Source organism: Pantherophis guttatus, chromosome 11, assembly GCF_059756535.1.
Source record: "Pantherophis guttatus breed Tessera chromosome 11, ASM5975653v1, whole genome shotgun sequence".
Lineage (NCBI taxonomy): Eukaryota > Metazoa > Chordata > Lepidosauria > Squamata > Colubridae > Pantherophis > Pantherophis guttatus.
The window spans coordinates 27,086,730-27,113,360 of record NC_142073.1 but is presented as its reverse complement, the minus strand read 5'-3'; the positions used below and the strand labels follow the sequence as shown (position 1 = coordinate 27,113,360).

Genomic DNA, 26,631 nt, shown 5'->3' with positions numbered 1-26,631 from the left:
CCGAGTCCCTCGGCGGAGGGGGTGGATGCTGTGAGATGTCGTTGGCCGGCAGGTCTGATGTATGCCTTTCCACCAGTCTCCCTAATTCAGCGGGTGATCCGAAAGATGGTGGCAGAACTGGCGGAGTTAGTGCTGGTGGCTCCCAATTGGCCACGACGACCGTGGTTCGCCGACTCGTGGAGTTATCTGTCAGCAGCCCGTGGGTGATTCCGCCTCATCGGATTGCATTGTGCCAAGGGGCCATCTCTCATCCAGAGCCTCAATGGCTCCAGTTGGCCGTTTGGCATTTGAGAGGGTCATCCTGAGGAAAGATCGGCTGTCTGACAAGGTGATTGGCACGATTCAGGCGTCCCGGCGACCATCTACTACCCAGATCTACGAGGCGTCGTGGAAGGCGTTTTGTCGTTGGGTGGCTGCACAGCATGTGGATTCGACTTCTGCGGTCATTCAGGATGTGTTGGACTTTCTGCAGTTGGGGCTGGACAAAGGCTTAGCTCCGGCCATCTCGCCTCAGCAGGTGGCTGCTCTTTCCACAGTCATCTCCTGTCCTCCATATCAATCCTTGTCCCATCACCCATGGGTTCGAGGTTTTCTCCATGGGGCCTCCAATTTATGTCCACCCACGGTTCATGGTACCCATCCTGGGATCTACCTCTAGTATTGCGTGCCTTGACAGTCCTGCCATTTGAACCCCTGGGATCTGTGTCACTTAAATTTCTATCTTTCAAAGTGGCGTTTTTGCTGGCGATCACTTCAGCACGATGAATCTCCAAACTTGCAGCTTTGTTGGTCAGGAAAGACTTATGCATCTTTCATACTAATAAGGTGGTGCTTCGTCTCGACCCTGCGTTTACCCCTAAAGTTAATTCATGGTTTCACCATTCACAAGAAATAATTTTGCCGGACTTCTGTCCTGATCCCAGGCACCATCATGAAGTTCTTTGGCACACTCTTGACGTTCAGAGGGCCCTGCGTCGTTATATTCGAAGAACTGCATCGTTTCAGAAGACGGAGGCTCTATTGGTTTCATTCCATCCGGCCTCGATGGGCCGGAAGGTTTCTTCGTTGACGGTTGGTCGGTGGATTAAGGCCTGCGCATCCAGTTCCATCGAGGATTTTGCCACATTCGACCAGGAGTGCGGCCGCTTCAGCGGCTTGGGCGACGGAGGCGTCTGTATTGGACATTTGTAGAGCTGCCACTTGGACTTTGTTGTCGCCATTCATCAGACATTATAGAATTGATGCTTATGCTTTGGCGGAGGCGTCGTTTGGTCGACGAGTGTTGCAAAGTGTGGTTGCAGAGTCTCCTGTTGAGAGCAGTCAGCTTCCCGTCCCTGGGTTTAGGCTTGGGTATGTCCCAGCTATGGAGTGTAGATGCAGCACACTGGAAAACGGACGTTGACTTACCTGAACGTCCATTTTCAGGGTGCTGCGGATACACTCCATTCCCTCCCGCTTGAGTTGGCTGTCTGCTCTGAGTTGGTTATGTTTGGTTGGTTTGTGTCGTTAATAAAATTGAGTTGTACCCAGAGTTCTGTGCCGCACTTTCGTTCAAGACTGAGGAATCAAGGGTAAAGGGGGTGTGGCTAGAGCACAGAATGAGGTAGGAAATTGATTTAAAAGTTCTCTCAGTTGCTGTCAGAAAAAAGGATTGGTCCCCGGCTAGCTATGGAGTGTATCCGCAGCACCCTGAAAATGGACGTTCAGGTAAGTCAACGTCTGTTTCCCTTTAGCCATCAACTGGGAGTCAGGAGGCAGCAATAGATTGGGAGTGGGCGGGGTAAGCAAACGGCGACCGGCGATCCAACAGAGGCAGAGGGTGAGGGTGAGTGAAGGCGTGGGGGGGGGGCGAGAGAGGGCTTTGGCGACCCCTGTGAAATGGCCGTTCGACCCCAAAGGGGTCACGACCCCCAGGTTGAGAACCGCTGCTGTAAAGCCCTACATAGCATAGGGCCTGGCTACATGAAGGATCGCCTCTCTCCGATCACATCGGTCTGGCCAACTTCATCCAGTGGGATTAGTGCGCTCTTGGTTCCTTCAATTAAACAATGTCTCCTCTCAGGACTGTAATAGCACCTCCCCTCTGGAAGGAGGTTGTTTCTTCCCCCCCCCCCCCGGATATTTGAATACTCACCCACCCACCTGACTCCATGAAGCTTTTCACCCAGGCCTTTGGCAAGGGGCAGGGAAATCCCTCCCTTCATCAAGATTATGGGTTGCTATTTATTGTATTGATTGTACTATAACTTTGTTGATTGCTGTGAGTTTCCCAGAGTTACTGAGGATTGGCAGTAAGCAAGCTCAATAATTCAGGTAGTTCTTGCTTAATGATTATTTATTCAGTAACTTTTGAAAATGAAAATTACAACAATGCTAAACAAATGGGAATTAGGACTGGTCCTGGAAATTACATCTGCCTCCATAGTCACATTCAGGAGTTTGGCAGCCCACCCACATTTATAATTGTAGCATGCACTTCAACTGCACGCACACACAGAATGCAGTTTTGGCTACATTATACTCTGCCACCAAAGGCTTGTGAAGACCAGCAACTACAGTGGGGCAAAAAAGTATTTAGTCAGCCACCAATTGTGCAAGTTCTCCCACTTAAAAATATGAGAGAGGCCTGTAATTGTCATCATAGGTAGACCTCAACTATGAGAGACAAAATGAGAAAACAAATCCAGAAAATCACATTGTCTGATTTGGAAGGAATTTATTTGCAAATTATGATGGAAAATAAGTATTTGGTCAATATCAAAAGTTCATCTCAATACTTTGTTATATATCCTTTGTTGTCAATGACAGAGGTCAAACGTTTTCTGTAAGTCTTCACAAGGTTGGCACACACTGTTGCTGGTATGTTGGCCCATTCCTCCATGCAGATCTCCTCTAGAGCAGTGATGTTTTGGGGCTGTCGCTGGACAACACGGACTTTCAATTCCCTCCAAAGGTTTTCTATGGGGTTGAGATCTGGAGATTGGCTAGGCCACTCCAGGATCTTGAAATGCTTCTTACGAAGCCACCCGGGCGGTATGTTTGGGATCATTGTCATGCTGAAAGACCCAGCCATGTTTCATCTTCAATGCCCTTGCTGATGGAAGGAGGTTTGCACTCAAAATCTCACCATACATGGCCCCATTCATTCTGTCCTGTACACGGATCAGTGTCCTGGTCCCTTTGCAGAGAAACAGCCCCAAAGCATGATGTTGCCACCCCCATGCTTCACAGTAGGTATGGTGTTCTTTGGATGCAACTCAGCATTCTCTCTCCTCCAAACACGACGAGTTGTGTTTCTACCAAACAGTTCTATTTTGGTTTCATCTGACCATATGACATTCTCCCAATCCTCTTCTGGATCATCCAAATGCTCTAGCAAACTTCAGACGGGCCCGGACATGTACTGGCTTAAGCAGGGGGACACGTCTGGCACTACAGGATCTGAGTCCCTGGCGGCGTAGTGTGTTACTGATGGTAGCCTTTGTTACGTTGGTCCCAGCTCTCTGCAGGTCATTCACTAGGTCCCCCCCGTGTGGTTCTGGGATTTTTGTTCACCGTTCTTGTGATCATTTTGACCCCACAGGGTGAGATCTTGCGTGGAGCCCCAGATCGAGGGAGATTATCAGTGGTCTTGTACGTCTTCCATTTTCTAATTATTGCTCCCACAGTTGATTTCTTCACACCAAGCTGCTTGCCTATTGCAGATTCAGTCTTCCCAGCCTGGTGCAGGTCTACAATTTTGTTTCTGGTGTCCTTCGACAGCTCTTTGGTCTTCACCATAGTGGAGTTTGGAGTGTGACTGTTTGAGGTTGTGGACAGATGTCTTTTATACTGATAACAAGTTCAAACAGGTGCCATTAATACAGGTAATGAGTGGAGGACAGAGGAGCCTCTTAAAGAAGTTGTTACAGGTCTGTGAGAGCCAGAAATCTTGCTTGTTTGTAGGTGACCAAGTACTTATTTTCCATCATAATTTGCAAATAAATTCTTTCCAAATCAGACAATGTGATTGTCTGGATTTGTTTTCTCATTTTGTCTCCCATAGTTGAGGTCTACCTATGATCACAATTACAGGCCTCTCTCATCTTTTTAAGTGGGAGAACTTACACAATTGGTGGCTGACTAAATACTTTTTTGCCCCACTGTACCTTGGCCAGGTCAGCCATTGCTAAGCTGTGTATCAATCCTGTTGTGTTTTGCTTAACAACCACTTGGCTTTACAAGGGAAGTTCCAGTCTTAGTTAGGTCCCTTCACTTTTGACAGAAGTTCCCATCCCAGGACTACCTGTATGTATCCACATACCCAGCCATTTGGAGGAGAATCAAGTGACCCTTCCTGAGAGGTTTCAAAGTGGAATTCCTACCAAAAAGGCCTATGTCCTCATTCCTTTATTCTCTGCTTTAGCAAATAGAAAATTATAAAGACTCCTGAAAACTAAAAACAGAGGAGCGTTTTAGACATTGCAACTTCTTAACAAAAATAATAAGTGACATTGTTTTAAATTTTTGCAAATATCTTCAACACCTGGCAAATAATTTTGATTTTGTGGACCCCTGAGAGGATTTTGTGGGACCCCCTAGGGATCCTCTTGTTCTAAGGGCATATTTTAATCTAACAGTTCTTAATCTTAACAGTTTAATCTAACAGTAAGGCAACTTTTTACCAGTTTTGTTTTTGTATAAAATACTTATTCATATACCTTGGGTACCATTCTCTTTAAGTACATATCATGAAAATATATTACAGTATACATGTAATAACATATGAATTATATCTATGTTCTCATCTTTGAGAAAGATAACCAAGCAAACTGTTAGCTATCTAGACTCTTCCACAATATTCCTTCCATAAGAGCCTGAAGACCTGGCTCTGCCAATTGGCCTGGGGACCCTAGGGAGGAGGACCACACTGGAGTTGGCTACTAGTTTGATAACAAATCTCACCTTCCCCCTCACTCCCCCATCTTTCATTCTCATATCACTGTATTCTCAGTGTTTTCTTTTTCATTGTTTATTGTATCATTCTGTTTCTTTGCTACTGTCATCTTTACATTTCTTTACATTTCTGTTTTTATTGTTGTAACCTGCCTAGAATAGCCCTACTCTAGGCAAGCTTACAGCAAGTTGGCAGTAAATCAGTTTAACAAATAAATAAATATAAAAAGTATTTCTTATACATTCAATGGTTAAAAGTAGTAGCCATATAAATTATGTTTTATAATTACATTGTCAGGTGCAGAGAAAACACCTTTTATATAACCATCTCTTTTCTTTCCAGACTCAGTTTCTGATCCAGGAGTGTGCATCATTGATTACAAAGCCAAACTTCATTTCAACTCTGTCCTATGCTATTGAAAATCCATTGCATTATCAAAAGGTTTGTATAAACAAGTCATAATTTGTTGCACTGTTCAACCAGTGTTGCATATTTTATGATTGCAAACATGATTTTTAGCCCTTCAAGAATGTTTGAAGATTGTGAGATATTGAAACCTTAATTTGTGCATATCAGACTCTAGCAGCAATGAATTGAAGTATAAAAATTAAACAAACATAAAAATGTAGCTAGGAGAAGCAACTTTAAAACAGATTATAGGAGATGCTCCCATCTTAAGAGTGGTATGCCACAGTGGTCTGTCTGTGCAATATCAACTTAATAGGTAGACTGTAAGCTAAAAATGATTTTAGTTAATTAGCCAAGTATAGTAGTAGTAGCCAAAGTATTTAGCTATAGTAGCCAAAAGTCAAGAGGAAAGTAGTAGTAACTTTTCTGACTAGCACATTTTATGTGTTAGTCAGAAGACATAAGATTTTTGTGTGCTGCAACTCTTCATCAGATGTAAAAAGTAGTTAGATTGATATGGGATTTATATTGGAGTTGGTGAGAAGAAGGGAGGAAAAAAATTCAGCCAACCCCAGAAAATTGTAACAGACACAGTGTTTTTTAGCATATTACAGCTGTTGATTGATAAATTATTTCTTATCCATCTCACACATAATCTGTATCTGCATAACCGGCTTGCTTTTCCCTTCCATTCCCTCCACCTCATCCAATCTAAATCTTAGCTCAGTCCAGTTGTTCTGTGTATCTAAGCTCATGGAAACCCAAGGCTTTTAATAAAATCTGTTAGTTAGAAATGTTAATCAACAATGAGGTTACAGAGACTTGATTGGATGAAATACGAAGGAGAATAATTTATAACTGAGATATTCTTGATAAATGTGAGCTTTATTTCTCAGTAGGGTTTGCTCAGCGTCCTTCTATAAATCTTGAATAACTGGGCGGGGGAGCAATCTGAAAATCTGCAGTATCCCACGATTAAATCATGAGTATAATTGTGTTTCTTCTCTGTGAAGAGGGAAATAAGTCAGCAAAATGCTGAGTGGTGTTTTCTGATTCAGTCTTGATTTTCCATGGGTTATTGCCAGTTTTGTTACAGTGGTTAAAGCACTAGTTTAGAAACAGAGATGGTGAGTTCTAGTCCCCCTTGGGACAAAACCAACTGGATGACCTTGGACCAGTCATTCTGCTTCAGTCCTAAGAAGCTGGCAATGGCAAATCACTTCCCAAAAATTTTTCTGGTAAAGCTGCAGGGCCAGGAGTCAATATTGACCTGAAAACATGCGTGCACACGCACAAAATTTAAAAGTCATAAACTCATAGTTTTCAGTCGCAGAAGTACTGAGATCATTTATTTATTTATTTATTTATTTAGTCATTCATTCTCTCATCTAGGTGGGTGGTTTACAATGGTGGTTGACATTCTGTGATCTCAGTGGCTGGGCTTTATCATCTTAATAAGATCAAAAATATTAGGCATTTACAAAAGTTGTATAGTAAAACAATGTAAAATGTAAAATTTAATAAATATTGAGTAGGAGTTTTGATAAAATTTCAAACTCCTATTGTGATTGTCAGAGCTACGTTATAAGCATACTCGGCATGCAGAGTTAAGGTGCATCACAAGAAAAGAAATCCTGTAGTTCCAGTAGTTCTGTTCCTTCCAAAAACTGATAATGAACTTCAATTTTTAAAATATAGATACTGTACTCCTCACTTGTTTAGTGACCGTTCGAAGTTGCAATGGCAGTGAAAAAAGTGACTTAGGATTGGTTTTCACACTTACAACTGTTGCAGCATTTGCAAGGTCACATGATCAAAATTCAGGTACTTGGCAACTGGCATGCATTATGACACTATCTCAAAGACATGGGATCATAATATGGCTTCCAACAAGCAAAGCCAGTGGAGGAAGTCAGATTCGCATATTCACTTCACAACCGCCTTGCTTAGCAGCAGAAATTTTGTGTTGCAGTGTGGTGGTAGTTTGGAACTACCTCTGAAGCATTGATCAAATATTGCCCAGTAGAAATGAGCATCCGCTTTTTGAAATGCAGGTGTGCTGTTTGATAAAAGGAGATTGTTGATACCACATAACGAGTTTTTCAAATCTAGATGCTTATAGTGGTAAAACCAAGAAGATTATGTTGACTTGGGGAAATGCTGGAACTTATGGAAAAAATGTGGCTTCTTGAATCTGAATTATACTGAGAATCCTGTTTTTGTCTTCAGTGTTGTTTAGAGGTTCGATATTGGGCTGCTTTTTTCCTTTCATAATTTTTGTCTCTTTCCTTCTATTAAAATTGTGCACACCATTCTTTTTTCTTTCAGAGTCTTAAGCCATCACCCCATCTATTCACCCAGCTGAGCAAAGTGATCAAATTAAGCAAAGTTCAAGAGGTGGGCTTACTGTTCTATTCTTATGCGCTCAGCATCTTGGGGTTGTGTGTATGTGTGGGGCAGCATCTTGATGGAATCATAGAAATGCCCCAGCTAGTATGCTTCTCTTAGCTTTGAGAAATAAGTAGGAGACAATCACCAGCAGATCCTTCACTTTTACCCTCTACTTCCTGACTGGCTGTAATATTTGTTATTATTGTACTTCAGAATGCCAGGAGCATCACCAGCATAATCTTGATCCGCTGGATGGATGGTGGGATCTATTGGACATATTGGGGAGGGCTGCAAAAGTGGGGCATAGAGCATCAGTATTCAGTCTTGGGGTTTCCCTTTGATCTGTCTGGTTGCCAACCCCAGTTTGTCATTAGTGGGACGGAAGCGGTAAAGTCTCCCGATCCAGGCTCTTGCTCAATGCAGGAATTCAAATCAAAGTGTCCCAAGCAGAAGACATGCAGTAATGGGAGTTCATCCCCTTTCTGGTTCCACTATCAGATTGTTCTTACGATTCAGGATTTTTCCAAAACTTAATTGGAATCTCTCTTTGCAACATTAAACCCATTACTCTATGCATTCTGATTTGATACAGAATTGCCCATGTTTCTCTTCTGTGTTAAATTATTTCAGGAATTTTAGTAGTGCTATCATTCTTAAGAGTAAGCATACCCAGGTTTGATGGTACTGAATTATAATAAAATAACTTTTAACTTCTCTTTATTAATAGGTTATTTTTGGTCTTGCTTTGTTGAACTCTTTCAATCCTGATCTACAAGTTTTTGGTAAGATAAATAATAACTGGGTAGGAAGCTTCTTCCTGAATTTTTTAACATAATGGTTTTGTTTTCACAACATTCCAGTACTTAGCCATTATTGTAGTTCACCATTTTTATATTCACATAATATAGAGAACATACTAAACCACAAAAATAATTAAATCTAACCCTAACATGTTATGTATATACAACCACAGGATATTTGTCAATGCCATTTTATCCTTGTATCTGTAGGAAGTGAAATGTGGAATTTTAGAAATCTGTACTGATACAGTGTTTCTCCGAAAACACAACCCACCCTAATAATAAGCCCAATCCTAATTTTTTGGGGGGTGGGTCTAATATTACCCCTACCCCAAAAATAAGCCCGAAGGAATGGGCATAGCCAGCACAAGTGGCAGCACGGGTGCGGGGGACAACTGTCCAGTTGCAGATGCAGCCTGCTGGCCACTTGGGGCAGCGCAAATACTGCTTTTGCCCTTCTCATTTCTTTCTGAGTGCAGCATTTCTGCTTGTTGGGCTGCTTCCCCGAAGCTGGCAGCTCCACAGCTTTCCTTTTTCCCTATTTTTGGGAGGCTTGCGGGAGGCTTGCATGGCAGCACCAGCATGGGTTAGGCAGACAATCCAGATGCCCCATGCTGGTGTTTGTTGCAGGCAAGCCAAGAGACAGTGGGACAGAGGGGCCGATGCATTGGGATCGCCTCTACCTCCCCCATGCATCTGCCTCCATCTGCTGCTGTGCCACCACACAAGCCTCCCATGAGGAAAAAGCAAAGCGGCTGGCTGCAGAGCTGCCGGCTTCAGGAAGTGGCCCAACAGGCAGAAGCACCGGGCCCAGAAAGAGATGGGCAAAAGTCATTCTGCACTGAAGCAGAGGCATTCCAAGCCTTCAGCGTATCCCAGGATCCTGGGATACGCTATAGGCTCGGAGTGGAGCCATTTTCACAAAAGGCAGGAAAATGGGAAAAGGGATTTTCCTGCCTGTAATCCATTCCCCAAGCTCAGTACAGACTAAGGCAGGGGTGGGCAATTGTGGCTCTTTTACAACCTGTGGACTTCAACTCCCAGAATTCCTGAGATACCTGTCTCAGGAATTCTGGGAGTTGAAGTCCACAGGTTGTAAAAGAGCCACAATTGCCCACCCCTGGACTAAGGGAAGGATGGAATGAGCCTTGATGGTGCAGCAGACTAAAGCACTGTTAAGTAACATCAGCTGCCTGCAATTACTGCAAGTTCAAATCTCACCAGGCTCAAGGTTGACTCCGCCTTCCATCCTTTCGAGGTAGGTAAAATGAGGACCCGGTTTGTGGGGGTAATAAGCTGACTTTGTATAAAAAAGAACACCGCTGGGGGGGTGGGAGCGAAAGCCCTACTAAGCAGGTATATACAAAAGTATGAAGGCTATTGCTTAACGCATTGTAAGCCGCCCTCAGTCTCCGGAAAATGGTGGCATATAAATCGAACCAATAAATAAATAAATGGTAGGCAGGAAAATTCCCCTCCCCATTTTCCTACCATTCGCAAAAAAGGCTCCATTCCGAACCTTCAGCGTATCCTAGGACCCTGCAAGGCTTGTAGCATTGCGCATGCGAGCAGCAACATTGCCATGAGGTTCATCACATCGGCATAGCCTCTTCGAGCAGGACCCTACAAGAATTGCTGTGCCGTTCAATGGTGGGATTCAAATTTTTTTACTACCAGTTCTGTGAGTGTGGCTTGGTGGGAATGGCTGGTTGGGCATGTGATTGGGTGGGCATGGCCAACTCAACATCACTCACGTCAAGGAACCCCTCCCCTGGCCCCTCCCCTCCCAGTCACTCCCTGTGCTGGCCTCAACATATCTATAGTTCTGTAAAAATGTTGTTCACCTTTTCTTACCTTTATTATCTGCATCTACATACTATAGATGTACTTTCATGGACCACTGAAAGGAGGAAATGGCTCACATGCTTTGCCCAAGAGTGTGATAGGCAGGTCACAAAACAGGCTTTTGAGGAGCTGCCACAAAGAAGGGTGAGGCAATATATTTTCCAAAGACGCAGAAGGCATAACAAGAAGCAATAGATGGAAACTGAACAAAGAGAGAAGCAACCTAAAACTAAGGAGAAACTTCCTGACAGTGAGAACAATTAACCAGTGGAATTACTTGTCTCCAGATGTTCTGGGTGCTTTTATCACTGGAAATTTTTAAGAAAAGACTGGATAGCCATTTCTCTGAAATGGTTTAGGTTAGGGTCCCCCCCCCAAAGTCCCTTCTAAGTGTTATTCTGTTATTCTGACACATTTCCCAGGCCCTCCACTCAGATTTTGGCATCCTCAGTTTTCCTGCCTGAGCAGGGGGTTGGACTAGAAGGCCTCCAAAGCCCCTTTAACTCTGTTATTCCATTATTCCTGAGCTAAATAGCTAAGACCCTCATTGGGGCCCTATCTCTTTTGCTCCAGAGTAGTGAGTTAAAGAGCTGCCTCTAGACATTCATTTTAATAAAATTTTTAGAAACTTGCAGTTGAAAGTTCATCTCTCCTTATCCTGAAGACCCAATTTCATTTGGAATTTAATCCTAAAATGATTGCCCTTTTAGCATTTCTCTTGATACTTCTCCAAAATGCATTCCCAAGAAGCCACATCTCTCCCTCCCCCCCACACACACAATTTAAGCAAATTCCCTTGTTTTGGGGACTTTAGAATAAGAAGATACCTTGGGGGTCTTGTAGTTCAACCTTCTGCTCAAGGAGCCTGGTTTAGCTCAACAGACAGAAGCACTGTAATTTAACACCAGCTGTCTGCAATTAAAGTAAGATCGAATCTCGCCAGGCTCAAGGTTGACTCAGCCTTCCATCCTTTCTAAGGTAGGTAAATTGAGGACCCAGTTTGTGGGGGCAATAAGCTGACTTTCTATAAATATACAAAAGTATGAAGGCTATTGCTTAACGCACTGTAAGCCGCCCTGAGTCTCCGGAGAAGGGCGGCATATAAATCAAATATTAAAAATATTATTATTAAGGCAGAAGACCTCATATATACGCAAGTTCACAGACATCCCGGCTTTGGCTGCAAGAACTGCAGACAGCCTTCCTCACCACACACTTCCTCCTCCCGCCGCACCATGCAAAGCGGGAGGCCCGAGAGAAAGCGTCCCAGATAGCCCTTCATGACAGCCCTTCCCGGGGAGCAAAGCAAGACTTACTGATGGTGAGTTCCAGAGTGGCGGCAGTAGTGGCGGCGGAAGGAGAGCTCCAGAATGGCGACAGCGGCACTCCGGGAGGGCATCCCTCGGGGCCCTGGGAAAGCATTTGGCGCAGCACAGCGAAATTTAGCAGCCACGAGCTGCGCTTTCCTCTAAGTCTTATCCAGAAAGGGCTGCGAGCAGCAGAGGGAAACAGGTATCTCTCTCTGCACAGCGCTTTCCGGATGAGACTTAGAGGAAAGCGCAGCTCATGGCTGCTGAATTTTGCTGTGCTGTGCCAAATGCTTTCCCAGCAAGAACAGCGAAGGAGAGAACGCTGACCCAGAGAACACATGGAGCCGCTTCATGTGCTCTCCACTGGCTGTTTCTCTCCTTCGCTGTTTTTGCTGGGAAAGTTCTTTGTGCAGCACAGCGAAATTTATCAGCCATGAGCCGCACTTTCCTCTAATCTGGAAAGAGCTGTGGGCGGCAGAGGGAAACAGGTGCTTCTCTCTGCACAGCACTTTCCAGATGAGACTTAGAGGAAAGCGTGGCTCGTGGCTGCTAAATTTCGCTGTGCTGAGCCAAACAGTTTCCCAGCAAGAGCAGCAAAGGAGAGATCTGACCCGGAGAACACATGGAGCCGCTCCATGTGCTCTCCGAGTCAGCAGCTGTTTCTCTCCTTCTCTCCCTCACGGCCCTGGGAAGCACACAGAAATTTACTTTAGCAACCAGGAGTTGCCGCTTTGGGTCCTCCTGCAACTCCCACTCCTATCCGGAAAATGCTGTGGGCGGCAGAGAGAAACAGGTTCCCTCTGCCTCCCACAACACTTTCCCGATGGGAGTAAAGTCAGACCCAAAACGAAACTTCGCTGTGCTGCAAGTGCAGTGGTGGAGAGAAGCAGCACCTGACCTGGAGAGCACATGGAGAGCTCGTTCCACATGTTCTCCGGTGATCTGTTTTCTCTCCCCTGTTGCTTTTGCTGTGAAGGCGTCTTGTGCAGCACAGCGAAATTTAGCTTTGGGTCCGACTTCACTCCCATCAGGAAAGTGCTGCAGGCAGCAGAGAGAAGCACCAAGCACTTGTTTCTGCCATCCACAACATTTTCTGGATGGGAGTGGGAGTTACAGGAGGACCCAAAGAGGCAACTCCAGGTTGCTAAAGTAAATTTCTCCAGCAAAAGCAGCAGGGTCGCCAGAGAACATGTGGAGCGGCTCCATGTGCTCTCTGGGTCAGCAGCTGCTGCTCTCTGCCACAGTGCTTTTTGGATGGTTCGGTAAGGTAAGTTCCAAATCGCTTCAGCCCACCTGTGCCCGTGCTGCCCCCCCCCCCCCATGGCCATTCGGCCAAGCACAGCAGGCCACAGGCCGGGTAAATTACTTCGGGGGCGGGGAGGAACACTGAAGCCAGGGCAGGGTTCTCTAGGTGAGCATGGGCAGCGGGCCTGGCCACAGGGTGTCGGGGACCGCGGGGAAGGCAAGGAAGCATGGCGTAGTTGCGGGTCATGTAGAAGAGAGTAGGGGAAGTCAGGCGGGGACGATGGGGGGGTAGCTAGCTAGGCCGCAGGTGGCAAAGCCAGCCAGGTGAGCTCCGGGGGGGGGGGGTTAGTGCAACTCGCAGGCTGTTGAGGTGCAACAGGCATGCACCACGTGGGAAGGCAGCGTAGGCAGGCAACTTAGAGCAGAGACAGTGTGCATGCGCAAGCGAGGACCCACACACAGTGAGGAGTGACGGGGCATGGCAGGGCAACCAGCAACTGGGCCAGGGCGTGGCGAGGCTAACCAAAGTGGCAGTTGAACTCCCCAACCTTCTGGTTGTGGGGGATTTCAATCTGCCATCGATCGGCGAGACATCTGAGGCAGTTCGGGAGTTCATGGCCTCCATGACGGCCATGGACCTGACTCAAGTGGTTCAGGGCCCAACGCATAGGGGAGGGCACACACTTGACCTGGTTTTTCTCTCTGGGCAGTGGATAAATGGCTGGGGTGGGGGGGAATTTTCCGTTGCCCCCCCTGTCATGGACCGACCATTCCCTCCTTAGACTGGACTTTCAACCCGCCAACCCTCGCCGCTGGGAGGCGGAACCAGTAAAATGGTTCCACCCCAGGCGCCCACCCTGAGAGGTTCCTGACGGAGCTTGGGACATTCCCCGCTTCCCAATCCTGCGACTCGGCCGAGGCGCTGGTGGCATCCTGGGAGCGGGCGGCTGCCGACGCCTTGGACCAGATCGCACTTTTGCGGCCTCTGACCCGACGCAGATCCCGGGTGGCTCCTTGGTTCTCCATGGAGCTCCGGGAAATGAAGCATCGGAAAAGACGCCTAGAGGAGTGTTGGAGGTCCTCCCGGTCTGAATCTGATCAAACACAGTTAAGAACCCATATTAGGTCTTATCTTGTGGCAATGGAAGTGACGAGGCGAGATCACTTCGCCGCTCTCATTGCATCTGCAGAAAACCGCCCAGCGGCCCTGTTTAGAGTAACCCGCTCGCTCCTTAATCGGGAGCGAGCGAAGATCTCTTACAGGGCAGAGCTGAGGATTTTGTACAGTTTCTGCAAGATAAAATCGCTCAGATCCGGATTGGATTGGACTCTGGGCAGAATCCATCCAGGAGACTGGGGTATGTCTTGGGAGTAGTATCTGGGTTGAGTTTGACCCTCTTTCCGTTGATGAAGTGGACAGGATTGTGGGTAGACTGGGTGCCTCCATGTGTTTGTTGGATCCGTGTCCCTCCTGGCTTGTTTGGGCAGCCCCGGAGGTGACGGGAGACTGGATCCAGGCTATAGTCAACTCTTCTTTGAGGGAGGGGGTCTTCCCCGCCTCTCTTAAGGAGGTGGTGGTTCGACCCTCTCAAGAAGCCTGCCCTGGATCCAGACTCACTTAATAACTATCGGCCCATCTCCAACCTTCGCTTTATAGCGAAGGTTGAGACCGTGGTGGCGCAACAGCTCCCACAGTTCCTGGAGGAAACGGAGTATCTTGACCCGTACCAGTCGGAGTTCCGGCATGGGCACAGCACAGAAACGGCATTGGTCGCTCTGGCGGGCCCGGGATGGAGGTTGTTCCTCCATCCTGGTCCTACTTGACCTCTCAGCAGCTTTCGATACCATCGACCATGGTATCTTACTGCAGCGACTTGGGGGGTTGGGGGTAGGAGGCACTGTCTTACAGTGGTTCTCCTACCTCTCAGGTCGGTCGCAGTTTGTATGGGCGGGGGGGGGGGAGAGGTCTACCCCGAGGCCCCTAACGTGTGGGGTGCCTCAGGGGTCAGTTCTCTCCCCCTACTCTTTAACATCTATATGAAGCCTCTGGGTGAGATCATTCGTAGTTTTGGGGTGAGGTATCAATATGCTGATGATATTCAGTTATACATCTCCACCCCGGACCACCCCGGGTATGCCCTTTCCGTGATGTCCTGATGCCTGGAGGCAGTGCGGGCCTGGATGGGTAGAAACAGGCTCAGATTCAAACCCTCCAAGACTGAATGGCTGTGGATGCCGGCACCTCATGTTCTAGAGGTCCCATCACTTTTGATGTGGGGGGGGGGAAAGGTTCTTGCTCCCGTTGAAAGGGCTCGCAACTTGGGTGTCCTCCTGGATTTCCGGCTGTCTCTGGAAGATCATCTGACGGCCATGACCAGGGGGGCTTTCGCACAGGTTCGCCTGGTGCGCCAGTTGCGCCCTTTCCTGGACCGAGATGCCCTTCACACGGTCACTCATGCCCTGGTTATTTCTCGCTTGGATTACTGCAACTCTCTCTACATGGGGCTACCCTTGAGGTGCATCCGGAGGCTCCAGCTGGTCCAGAATGCGGCCGCGCAGGTTGTTATGGGAGCTCCCCGTTACTCCCGTGCGAGCTGCACTGGTTACCAGTGGTCCTCCGGATCCGCTTCAAGGTGCTGGTACTTACCTATAAAGCCCTACATGGCTTAGGTCCAGGGTACTTGCAGGACCATCTCCTGCCCGCCTCCCACCGTCTTATCCACTCACATAAGGCTGCCCTCCTCAGGATACTGTCGGCTGGCGACATCCAGGGGTAGGGCGTTCTCTGTGGGTGCTCCTACCCTCTGGAATGAGTTACCCACCGAGCTCTGGACAGCGCCTGATCTCCGCTCTTTCCGTCAAGGCCTAAAGACTTGGCTATGTCAACAAATGGGCTGAGTTCTGATTCTGGGGTTTTATTACTTATTATTTTGATTTTAATTGGTTTTAATTAGATTCTTCTTTTATCATTGTATATTTTTAGCTTCTGTTCGCCACCCTGAGTCCTTTGGGAGAAAGGCGGCATATAAATATGTGTTAAATAAATAAATAAATAAATAACCAGAGGTGGTATTTACCGGTTAGGTGAACCAATCCAAATTTCAGCTACCAGTTCACCTGAACTGGTCCGAACTGGCTGAATGCCACCTCTGGTGCCATTGCTTGCGTGAGCGGCAGCATCGCCATGAGTTTGGACTCACTGGTGTAGTCGCTCATGGCAGGATGCCAGCTGCATCAATGTGATGAAGCTCATGGAGGTGCTGCCATTCATGTGAGCAACGCCACAACAAGCCTTGCAGGGTCCTGCTCCAAGAGGCTGCGCCAGTATGACAAACCTCAAGGCGTTGCCGCCGCTCCTGCACACGTCTCACTCGAGTTGCAAACAGCCCCGGGATTTTTGCGGCCTTTATGTGCCTGGGATGCCTGCAGGATCCCTGGCTTCTGAGCCTGGCGAGGCCCAGTGTGTTCTTCTCCCTGGCGGCGATGGTGCGTCCACGGCATGTCCAGCTCACCGAGTCTGGCCTGCACCTCAAAAAAAGTAAGACTTCGGAAATAAGCCCAAGTGTTTATTTTCAAGTCTAAAAGAAAATAAGACTCGGTCTTATTTTCTGAGAAACATATAGCTGAGCAACATCTGTAGCTCAGATGCTGATTTGCACAAAAAAAATCTCTTCCTCAAGGCTTGCTGAGATACAAGATTAATAGGAAAGCATTTAGTAGCTCACTATTCCTATGCATATCCTGTTTTATCTCTAGTATGTGTTTCTATAATAATATAATGTCTGTACTGGTAGTCCTCAGCTAACAAAGGCAATTGAAACTGGACATAAAGCATGAGGTTATGTGATGATGCTTAGTAATGCTAATTGGCTGTTGCCATCATTAACCAAATTATTGTGGGTTATTGAGCGAGGAGTTCACATGATTGCCACTTGTGATCTCTTGTTAGTATCCCCATTGATTTTGCTTGTCAGAAGCCAACGGAGAAGGTTGCGCATGTGACTGGCATGGGACACTGTAATGGCTAGATCTCTGAGGACCAGTGTGGTTGTTAACCAAGGACCCCCTGTATCATTTACTAGAAGGCAGTTTTAGGGATAGTCCCAAAGCCATTGACTAGCATGCTAACAATTTCTTCCCCCCTTTTGATAGGATACCAGTTTGAACTTAATGTCTAAATAAAATTCCAAACTTCAGACAATGTTGTGTTTTAGGCAGGGTCATGCTGAGTGATTCTGTGATATGGAGCTCTTTTGTGAGATAACCTAAACAATGCACATGTGTTCCTTTTAAATCATTTGTGCTTATTCCTAAAGCAACTGTTAATTGCTGTCTATTTGTCTTTTTTTTCTTTCAAGCTGCTCAGTTTATTAAACAGAAGCTTCCTGATCTTCTGCGCTCATATATTGACGCAGACGTCAGTAGCAATCAAGAAGGTGGCTTCCAAGATATTGCAATAGAAGTCTTGCACCTCCTTCTTTCCCATCTTCTTTTTGGGCAGAAGGGAGCCTTTGGGGTTGGACAGGAACAAATTGAAGCTTTTCTCAAAACATTGCGCAGAGGTAAGTTATGCCAGTCATGTGTCTTTTTGAAGCCCACTTCTAAAGAGCCTTGCAGGAAGTACCGTATTTTTCGGAGTATAAGACACACTTTTTTCCCTCCTAAAAGAGGCTGAAAATTTGGGTGTGTCTTATGCTCCGAATGTAACCCTGCCCACCCACTGGTCCCCACCTTCAGCCTCCACGCGTCCTCTTCCTGGCTGCAGGGATTGCCACCGACAATGGCTTGTGTGTTTGGGCTCCACACGTCGTGTTTTCAGCCTCCAAATGCTCTATTTGAGAGCCCTTCAAGGCTGTGGGGATCGCCAAACATGCAGTGCGCAAAATGGCTACTGGAACAGCTGCTGCCTTCTCTTACCCCTTCCACGTTTTACCTGCTTTAGTCACTGGAGCTCCCTCCCAACGATCAGCTGTGCTTTTGAAGCTGTTTTTTAACCCCAACCAGCCCCAACCTCAAAATCAGCCAGCAAACTAATGTGCTGAAGCTGACCAGGCTAAGGACTAGCCAGATGAATACCTGGTAGGCAGATTTTTTTTTTTCCTATTTTCCTCCCCAAAAATTAAGGTGCATCTTAAACTCCGAAAAATACGGTAAATTAAGTGGAGTTCTCTGGGCTATTCATCCCTGAGATGGCATGATTGCACTTGTTGATGACCTCAGCTGGGGATAGGGGAAGCAGTGGGTCCATGTTGATCTGTATTGATATCTCAGTGACTTCTGATACAGTCACATTGTTGTCAGCTCTACAAGATAGACAAGATGAAGAAAGAAATAGCATGTAGGTATAAAGCTTTTTTAAAAAAATAAAACAGCTATGATAATAGAACCTTGCATATCTCAATGTGCCTCCCTTTTTTAATATTCCTATGAATTGGGGGGTTATGGCGGCCCCTCTAAATTGTTTGCATAAATCACTGTGTCCTGGGATGAAGCCTTATTTAACTGATCACTTCCTTGGGAGTGGATCTTCTCTCAGTCCTTCAAGGCCATCCTCTATCTCACCACAGTATTCTTCTGGACTGGATCTGGGATTAGGAATGGGAGACACAAGGCTGTGGTAGTTTTCCTTTTTCCAGGGTTAGCTCAGTGGGGGTTAGGGTTAGGGTTAGGGTTAGGGGCGGTGGGGGGGCTTTGTCTACAGACTATGAGGCACCAGGTGGAGGAGAACAGGCCAGTCTGACCCTGACTGGTTGTGGGTTTTGAGGCCCCCAAGTCCAGAGACTTTCCATCTTTAGCTCTGAATGGGATTGCCCTCCCCCAGACAGCAGGTGCACAAATGTGAGTCTTCTGGGACTTATGGCTCCTATTCCAAAAGCAGAGGTCCAGGAAAGCCTTTGCACAAGTTGTGTCCATTTTTGTATGAGGGGGGCTACTCAAAAGTAAATACAGCCACATTTCAGTTGGATTACTATAATCTGTATGGCAAGGGTCTCCAACCTTGGCAATTTTACAACTTGTGGACTTCAACTCCCAGAATTCCTCAGCTACCATGGTTGGAGTTCTGGAAGGCCACAAATCTTAAAATTCCAAGGTTGGAGACCCTTGCTATATGGGACTGCTTTTACAACTGGCTCAGGATGAGCAGTGTGGGCATTTTTAAGCATTTTGTGATACAGCCATGTACCCCTTTGACTCAAATTACCATGGAATTATCATAATAAACGGTGTAATATCTTTCTCAGCCTTGAAAGCTGCACATTTGTTTGTTAATAGGCAAGCAGTTAAGTCTGGGATCACATGAGAAATTGGTATTATAGAATAATCCTGAGTTGGTGTTGAGCATGTGCATAAATGTAATAATTAGAAATTCTATGCCAAGCAAAGGATGCCTTTAAGGATTCTGAGAGGGTGTGTTTGGCATGTCTGAATCATGTACTTGGCAGTATATATACTTAAAATATCTATTGACAAAACAATAGGACCCTGAAGCTTTAGCACAGAAGTCATCAAGTTATAACAGTGATGGTGAACCTTTTCGGCACCGAGTGCCAAAAAGGGAGCATGCATGCGCACTTATTGGCCACGCAACCCGGAAGAGGAGCTGCAAGGGGACATGCATGTGCATGCGCACGCTGAGAAATTAACTTCCAGTTTCCAGCGCACACATGCACATCAGACATCTAGTCTTCCAGTTACTGGCACGCATGCACGCACGACAATCAGCTGGCCAGCACGCATGCCCACGCCAGAAAACTTTCCAGTTTCCAGCACTGCCACATGCCCGAAGGCCAGTTGATCATCGCGCGCCAGAAATCCAGAAGAGGAATGGGAGACGCTGCGTGTGACAGGCAAAATGGCTCCATGTGCAATGCCATAGGTTCGCCATCACTGACCTATGATTTATTGGACAGATATGGCCCACCACCTAATATCATCTGGCCTGCAGCCTTGAAAGAAAATACCTTATCTACTTGGCCTGTGGTGGCCCTAAAAAAGAATTCAAGTTTGTCATTCTATATCTGGATCGTGTTATTTTAATAAATTGTAACAATTTGAGTGGGGTCTCTCTCTCACACACACACAAACGAAAGTATGTGCCTTTATGGTTTACCCTAAATAATTTTTTCAAGGGCTAATATATTAGCCTAAGAAAGTAGTAGAGAGCAACCCACCATCCACTCATAGGTGTGACTTCTGACCCCTGTTTTAGCAATTTCAGACATACCTGAAATGCCAGGATCATTAAGAGTTGCCATTTTTGAAATGAAACCAACAATTCAGTTTTACATGAAATTAAAAAAATGCAATGAAGAATAACATTAGTAAATCCAACCATAACACATGGAATGAAGAAGTGAAATACCCAATTTTGGACAATTGCTTAATAGCACGATTTAGAATCAAAACCAGAAGTGATAACAGAACCTGTTTTTATGTACTGTATGTGCCCATTGTGAATTCTAAATTTTTTTGTTCATCCCTAGATTTCCCTCAGGAGCGTTGCCCTGTGGTGCTTGCACCACTCCTATACCCTGAAAAACGGGACATTCTAATGGACAGGATCCTGCCTGACTCTGGAGGGATAGCAAAAACCATGATGGAGAGTTCTCTTGCAGACTTCATGCAGGAAGTTGGCTATGGCTTCTGTACAAGGTATGTAGGTGGGAGTTTCATTGAATTATTCAAAGTGTTTTTCAGAATGAAAGAATGGTAATTTAAATCTTGGGAGTTACAACATATAGCATTGTAGTATAATGCCAAACTTGCACAATATTGATGTGAAACTAAATATAGAATGTAATGCTCCATGTAGAATATCCATGTGATGGTTCTTTTGCTTAGTAACCTCAGCCTTTGAGATTTGAGGAGGATACCTGGATCTTTCCCACCCAAGCCAAGAAGCAACCGATTCCTCTATTTTCAAATAGTTATTTAAATAGCTCTGTGCTATTTAAATCTCAGAAGGTTACTCCACATGTCTGTCATTCCCAAAATCTGACTGCGGGTTTCATATTGGAACACAGTGTTTACCAAAAAAGAAAGTGCTTGATATGTTGCTTCAAGCAGGAGTCCAGAAGTCCCCAGGAGATTGCAGAGTAAGGTGTCTGAAACTCTAAGTGGACATAAACAGACCATGCCTTATCCTGAAGCTCACATGAAGGTGGGACAGAAATGTTTATCTCTGGACACATAAAGTCTTCAGTAACTGATATATTTTTGGGAAGGCCCTCTCTTTGGAAAGATATTCAAATTACTTAGTTACTCATTCATCTCAATTTTGGACCTAAAGTCATCTTAAGTCTAGCCAGAATTATAAACAATTAAAAAGGCCTTTCAGAACTTTTGAGGCTTATAGGAGAGAAGGCCTGCTTTGGATATCTGTCGCTCATATCTCAGCACATGAGGACACCTTCTTTAACAACCCATAGGCTCACTTTAACCAGGTGCTGATCATTAGTTGAGAAGATTCCTGTGCAGAAGGTTTTAGCAATAAATCAGTTAAAATTGTGCCTGACACCTAGAGCCTTTTCATCTAATATAGATAAGTCAGTTAATGTTCTCCAGGGTTTGGAAGGGGGGAGATAAAAGAGAGTCCAACGTGCAAGATTAGGTTCTTGGACACTTTTACATAGCTTGTCTACATTATAATCTGGCATTAAGTGAAAACCTTTTATTTTCAAATAATTTTAGAACTCTTTTTATTTCTGAAATCTTCACATTATTATGCATTTGTTGCTTGTATAAGCACTCATTGTTGTCTTAGAGTTACTTAATATGTAAGAAGAGAGCTTCGTTAATTAGACAATGTAATATGTTTAAGAAAACAAACATTATCTTTCATACTTAGCGTGGAAGAATGTCGCAGTATCATCACACAGTTTGGTGTTGGGGAGGTTACAGCTGCCCAGGTTGCCAGGGTTTTGGGAATGATGGCTCGGACACACTCTGGATTGACAGATGGCATTCCATTACAGGTAAAAAAATCTAAAGGGGGCTTTAGCACTGTCAAAAAAAACAGGTTTTTTGCTGGAGAACACACCACTTCTTTGGGAGCACAATCTGTCATGGTTACTGTTGAAAGTCCACACCAGACATTTATCAGAAGGCAAACTGGTGAGGTTGCTCCTTGTAATGGCTAATCATTGCCTTTTTTCCTGGGTAGGTGAGCATACCATTGAACAAATCCCTAAACTATTGTCATCTGCCTTTTATTTTCTATTTATTGAATCCAGGAGTGTCCTTGGAAATAAGGATGTTTTGGGTTCTTATTAAACACAGCCTGTTAAAATTGTGTGTGGTTTGTGCTTTCAACTTACTGATTATTTAAATCTGTCTTGTAGACGTACAGAAGCAGCTTGTTGAATCAGTGCTTGGAGATCATGGCAGCTCCTTTCTCTGGTTCAGCAATCACTGCTGTTGTTCTTACTGCTGCCATTAATGCAGGATGGTTTAGCAATATGAAATGATGACTATCCAGGCAGAAGGTGGTGTATTGGTACAGAATACCAATCACAGACGAAGTTAGGTCCTGCACTGGAACATCCAAGGGTACTTTTGCCTAGAAAGCTTACCAATAGGCTGAGGAAGACTTACTAAAATATGTGGCATGATTTGTCAGGATAATAAATGTAAAACTGCAAAAAAGGATAAAAAGCGGGTTGCTTTGCTACAAGTTTTGGGCATGCTTTGAAGGCTACCACATGGGAGCTGGGAGACTGCATCCATCTGCATGAGTTAAATATTTTATTCATCTCCAGAACACATTTACTCTCTAAAAGTAGTATAAACATGCATCTACATGTTTAATTTGCAGTCTATTTCTGCCCCTGGAAGTGGAATTTGGAGTGACGGAAGAGATAAAAATGATGGAACACAGACTCATACATGGAATGTTGAAGTTTTGATTGATGTGCTTAAAGAACTGGTATGTTCATAAAATGAAACCCAAAAATGTATTTTTGAAATTAAGAAACTATTACTCATTTAATGACTACTGGGGTATTACTGTTGCAGCCCAATCTGCAGGGGTTTTTTGTCATTATAAAAAAATATCCTTTGCCACACATGCATGCCATTTATTTAGATCAGAGGTGTCAAACTCAATTTCATTGAGGGCCGCATCAGCATTATGGTTGCCCTCAAAAGACCAGTTGCATGTAAGACTATGACAACTCACAATGGCCAGGAGGGTGTGGCTGGGTGACCACAGCCGGGTCGCCGCGACTAAGTGAGTGTGTCCAGGTGGGTGTGTCTGGCTTGATACCGCTCACTGGGCGCAACTGACTCGGGATGGAACAAGTTGCCCCGGCTAACTTAACATGGGGACAATTTGGTGTCACACAAGCTCCCCGCCTCCCAAAACTGCTGGCAGACTGCTGTGGCCCCGCCCTCCGAGCCTATCTCATCGGAGGAAGAAGGCTCCGAACATGAAGAAGAGGAGTCAGCCAGGCCTCCCTCTCCAGGCCCCTCCCCTCTGGCACTGCCTCAAGTGCCGGCCGAGGAAGAGGAGATTAGTCAGGAGCCAGGTGTCTCCGATGAGAGCGAGGGAGGTGATCTGTCATTCCTGGATCCACGTCAACGAAGGCGTGATAAACGGTTGCAGCAGTTAAGGAGGCGTGCCAGAGATTATAACTGAGTCACTGGACCACACCCCAGAGACTATATAAGAGAGTGTGGTGGCCATTTAAGACTCTGTGACGGACAAAAACTAACTCTGGCTAGTCACTTGAACAACGCTTAAAGCTGCCGAAAGGTTTCTTGTTTGGAACTGGACTATTTATAAAATGTGTGTAATTCTGTTTATCTGGTGAAGGGATATTCCGTTTATTGAAGTAAAAGCACTTGGCAGTCGGTGCTCATATTGCTGCCAAGTTTCTGATAACAACCTGTGTGCGTGCCAGGTGCTTTCTTAACCCTCGGCTGGCTGTGTTTGTGTGGGTGTGGAGATGGGGACAGAACACAGGCAAGCATGTACACACACCACATTCTAAGTTTGGGGACTTATCCACAGAGGAAGGAGAGGGCCAAGGCCAGGCATGGTTGGCAGTTTGCAAGCTCAGATGTGGATAAAAGTCTCCAAGCTTGGAATAGTGTGTGTTTGTGTGTGCGTGCATGTATACAGCATGCCAAAAGAGACATTCTTCTCCTGATCCCAGATATCGTTAGCGTTTCCCTGTCCGGTGCCTCCTCCCAGCAAAGGAGGAGGACAATGCTGCTCTGTGTGGAAGCACTAAATTTGCAGGAAGCAATTTCCTTCTTCTGCCTTGACAGATCTCTGGAGAGCAAGAAGAGGCGGCAGGGGAGCAGTGCTCCCTGTTCCTGCAAAAGGGAAGCTGGCCCTTCTTGAAATGGAATCCCTGTTTCCAATCTTGTGTGGTAAGGATGCAGGCTTGTTGGGACAGACTTCCTTCACTCAGCTCGCCCGCCACCCCCACCTCCTCTCCAGAATCTGTCAAGGCAGAAGTTGGATTCGGAGGAAACTATTTTCTGCAAACTTTCTCCTCCACGCTTACACATGGAACAGCGGGTCCTCAGCCTCCTGTGGGGGCCAGTCAATGCTGGGAGGGGGATTTGGAGGTTTTCAGTGGAGGAAGGTGAGACTAGGGTAAGCGCCAAAGCCTTGTCCACCAGAGGAGCCTTGCTGTCCCTCTCAGGCTATACAGAGGACTCCTGGACCCTGGTGTGGGCTGCCCAGAGCTCTGGGGCACCGGGAGCCCATAGCCCAGGCCAACCCTGCTTCCCTGAGGGGGCACCCGGCCACGCTTACCTCCTCCTGGCAGCTGCTGTTGTGCTCTCTGTCCTTGGCCAGGTTGCTCATGGTGGTGCAGGAGAGCAAAGTCCGTGGGTCAGCGGGAGACCCACTCCCTCTTCATGCAAGGAGACCCAGCTTTGTAAGCATAGCATCCTCAGCGATAGGATGGGAGACAACCAGGAGAGGCCAGGAGGAGAGGGCAAGGGTATTGCGAAAGGGCAGCATGGCTACTGGTGGCCAAATGCTAAGGCAAGACTTCCCTCCCTCCATCCCTCTCATTCCAATCTCCTTCCTTCCCTCCCTCCTCCTCCTTCCCATCTCCCTCCTTCCTTCCTTCCACCGGGGTGCCAGCCCCCACATTCTCTCGCTGCCTCCTATGCGTGCGCCCTGGCAGAACGCCCATCGCTGTCTCCAGGGAGACCCCACGGGCCAGATCTAACTACATCACAGGCCGGATCTGGCCCATGGGCCTTGAGTTTGACATGTCTGATTTAGATGAAAGTTAGATGCATCTATTTATAATAAGATCAGAAGATACTTTTATAAGCAATCTCTTGATTATTAAGAGCAGTCAATACACTTTAATTGAAAACAGAGATAAAACTTTTTGTTCTGCATTTCCAATTTATTGAGGGCAGTCTTATAGGAGTTAATGGAAAGTGTAGTTTTAATTCAAAATGCATGATGTTTTGTCAGTACAAAGATTTGAATGGATTACAGATCTCATTATGAAGAAAAGTATTTACATAACTAAAGTTAAAAATGCTTTTAATAGTATAATTTAATCTAGCCTATATTTTGCCATTTCTCTAGTTAGAGATTTTTTTCCTAATCTTCTGTCACCATTCCCATCCTCCATGATTTCTCATATATTAGAGAAGAGTCCCAGAGGTACTTTTTCAAGAGGCAACCGGACTTTCTTGTTTTTCTTTGAAGACATTTTGCTTCTCGTCCAAGAAGCTTCTTCAGCTTTGATTGGATGGTGGGAAATGGAAGGATTTATACTCCTTGCAGGTCATTTGCATTCTTTTAGAGAGTTACTGAGGCCACCTGGAGATTTATCTGTGTTGTCAGGGTCACCTGAGTGGTGCAAAGGTGTACCGAGCCTTCTTGGAACTGTTGAAAAAACTGTTGTAGACTGCAGATAGATGATGTTGTATTGAGAGAGGGCTGGCTGTTCAATTTTGACATAAATGGCCTCTTTAACCCCTCTTTCAAACCAGTGGTCCTCTCTGTCCAAAATATGGACTTAGTTGTCTTCAAAAAATGGCCTGTGTCTTTTAAATGCAGATGGACTGCTGAATCTAGTCCTGTTGTGTTTGTTCTCCTATTTTGTGCCATGTGTTTATGAAATGGTTGTTTTGTTTCCCCAGTGTACAGATCTGCACCTGGCTCGCTGCACTGTACTGCATATACCACGTTGCTCAGAATATGTGTACACCATTTGAGCTGAGGAGGTTTTCCATGGGATCCTTCTCCAAGCTGGTTAAAATTGACTCTCCTGAGTCCATAGATCTTGTATCCATAGATATCCGCCTTCATTGCAGCCTCTCTGAAAACTTTGTCATATTGTCCAGAAGCATCTTATCCAGGTCTTTTGCCTGCTGACAACTCCAACCCCATTAATGTCTGAGATGCTATTACCAAGATGCTCTGAACTGAATCTTGTGCTGGTTTTCAGTGATGTGTGCGCTTCCCATAGAGTGCTATTCATCCTTCCCTTTTGTCTATTCTCTTCCTTTTGAATAGATTCTGCCCTTCAGTTCTTACATCCCATTCAGGAGTTGTTCCCACCTGTTTCAGTAATGCCTGCTAAGCCAGCCTTCCCTGGTTAAGAACTTGCTTCTTTTTCTCCATGCTGTGTGTATATGTATAGCAACATGGAGATCCTGGGTGCCTCTGTGTTCTGCAGACTCCTTCCAACCCCATCCCATTTCAGTTCTT

The 26,631-nt window shown here is 45.8% G+C and overlaps 1 protein-coding gene and 1 long non-coding RNA gene across 9 annotated transcripts in view; one reads left to right on the top strand and one right to left on the bottom strand.

The window, feature by feature from the left end:
• Positions 1-11,826, bottom strand: part of LOC132708993 (uncharacterized) — a 43,811-nt gene extending 31,985 nt beyond the window's left edge. Inside the window, exon 1 of the long non-coding RNA XR_009620046.2 lies at positions 11,697-11,826. This is a non-coding gene — a long non-coding RNA (uncharacterized LOC132708993). The remainder of the gene's footprint in view (positions 1-11,696) is intronic.
• Positions 1-26,631, top strand: part of CNOT1 (CCR4-NOT transcription complex subunit 1) — a 164,662-nt gene that overhangs the window by 37,132 nt on the left and 100,899 nt on the right. For all 8 annotated transcript variants that reach the window (XM_034425696.3, XM_060681493.2, XM_034425699.3 and 5 more), the window contains exons 4-10: positions 5,279-5,377; positions 7,673-7,741; positions 8,463-8,517; positions 17,294-17,497; positions 20,420-20,588; positions 21,784-21,910; positions 22,750-22,860. In XM_034425696.3, coding sequence (XP_034281587.1) covers positions 5,279-5,377; positions 7,673-7,741; positions 8,463-8,517; positions 17,294-17,497; positions 20,420-20,588; positions 21,784-21,910; positions 22,750-22,860 — 834 coding nt within the window. The remainder of the gene's footprint in view (positions 1-5,278; positions 5,378-7,672; positions 7,742-8,462; positions 8,518-17,293; positions 17,498-20,419; positions 20,589-21,783; positions 21,911-22,749; positions 22,861-26,631) is intronic.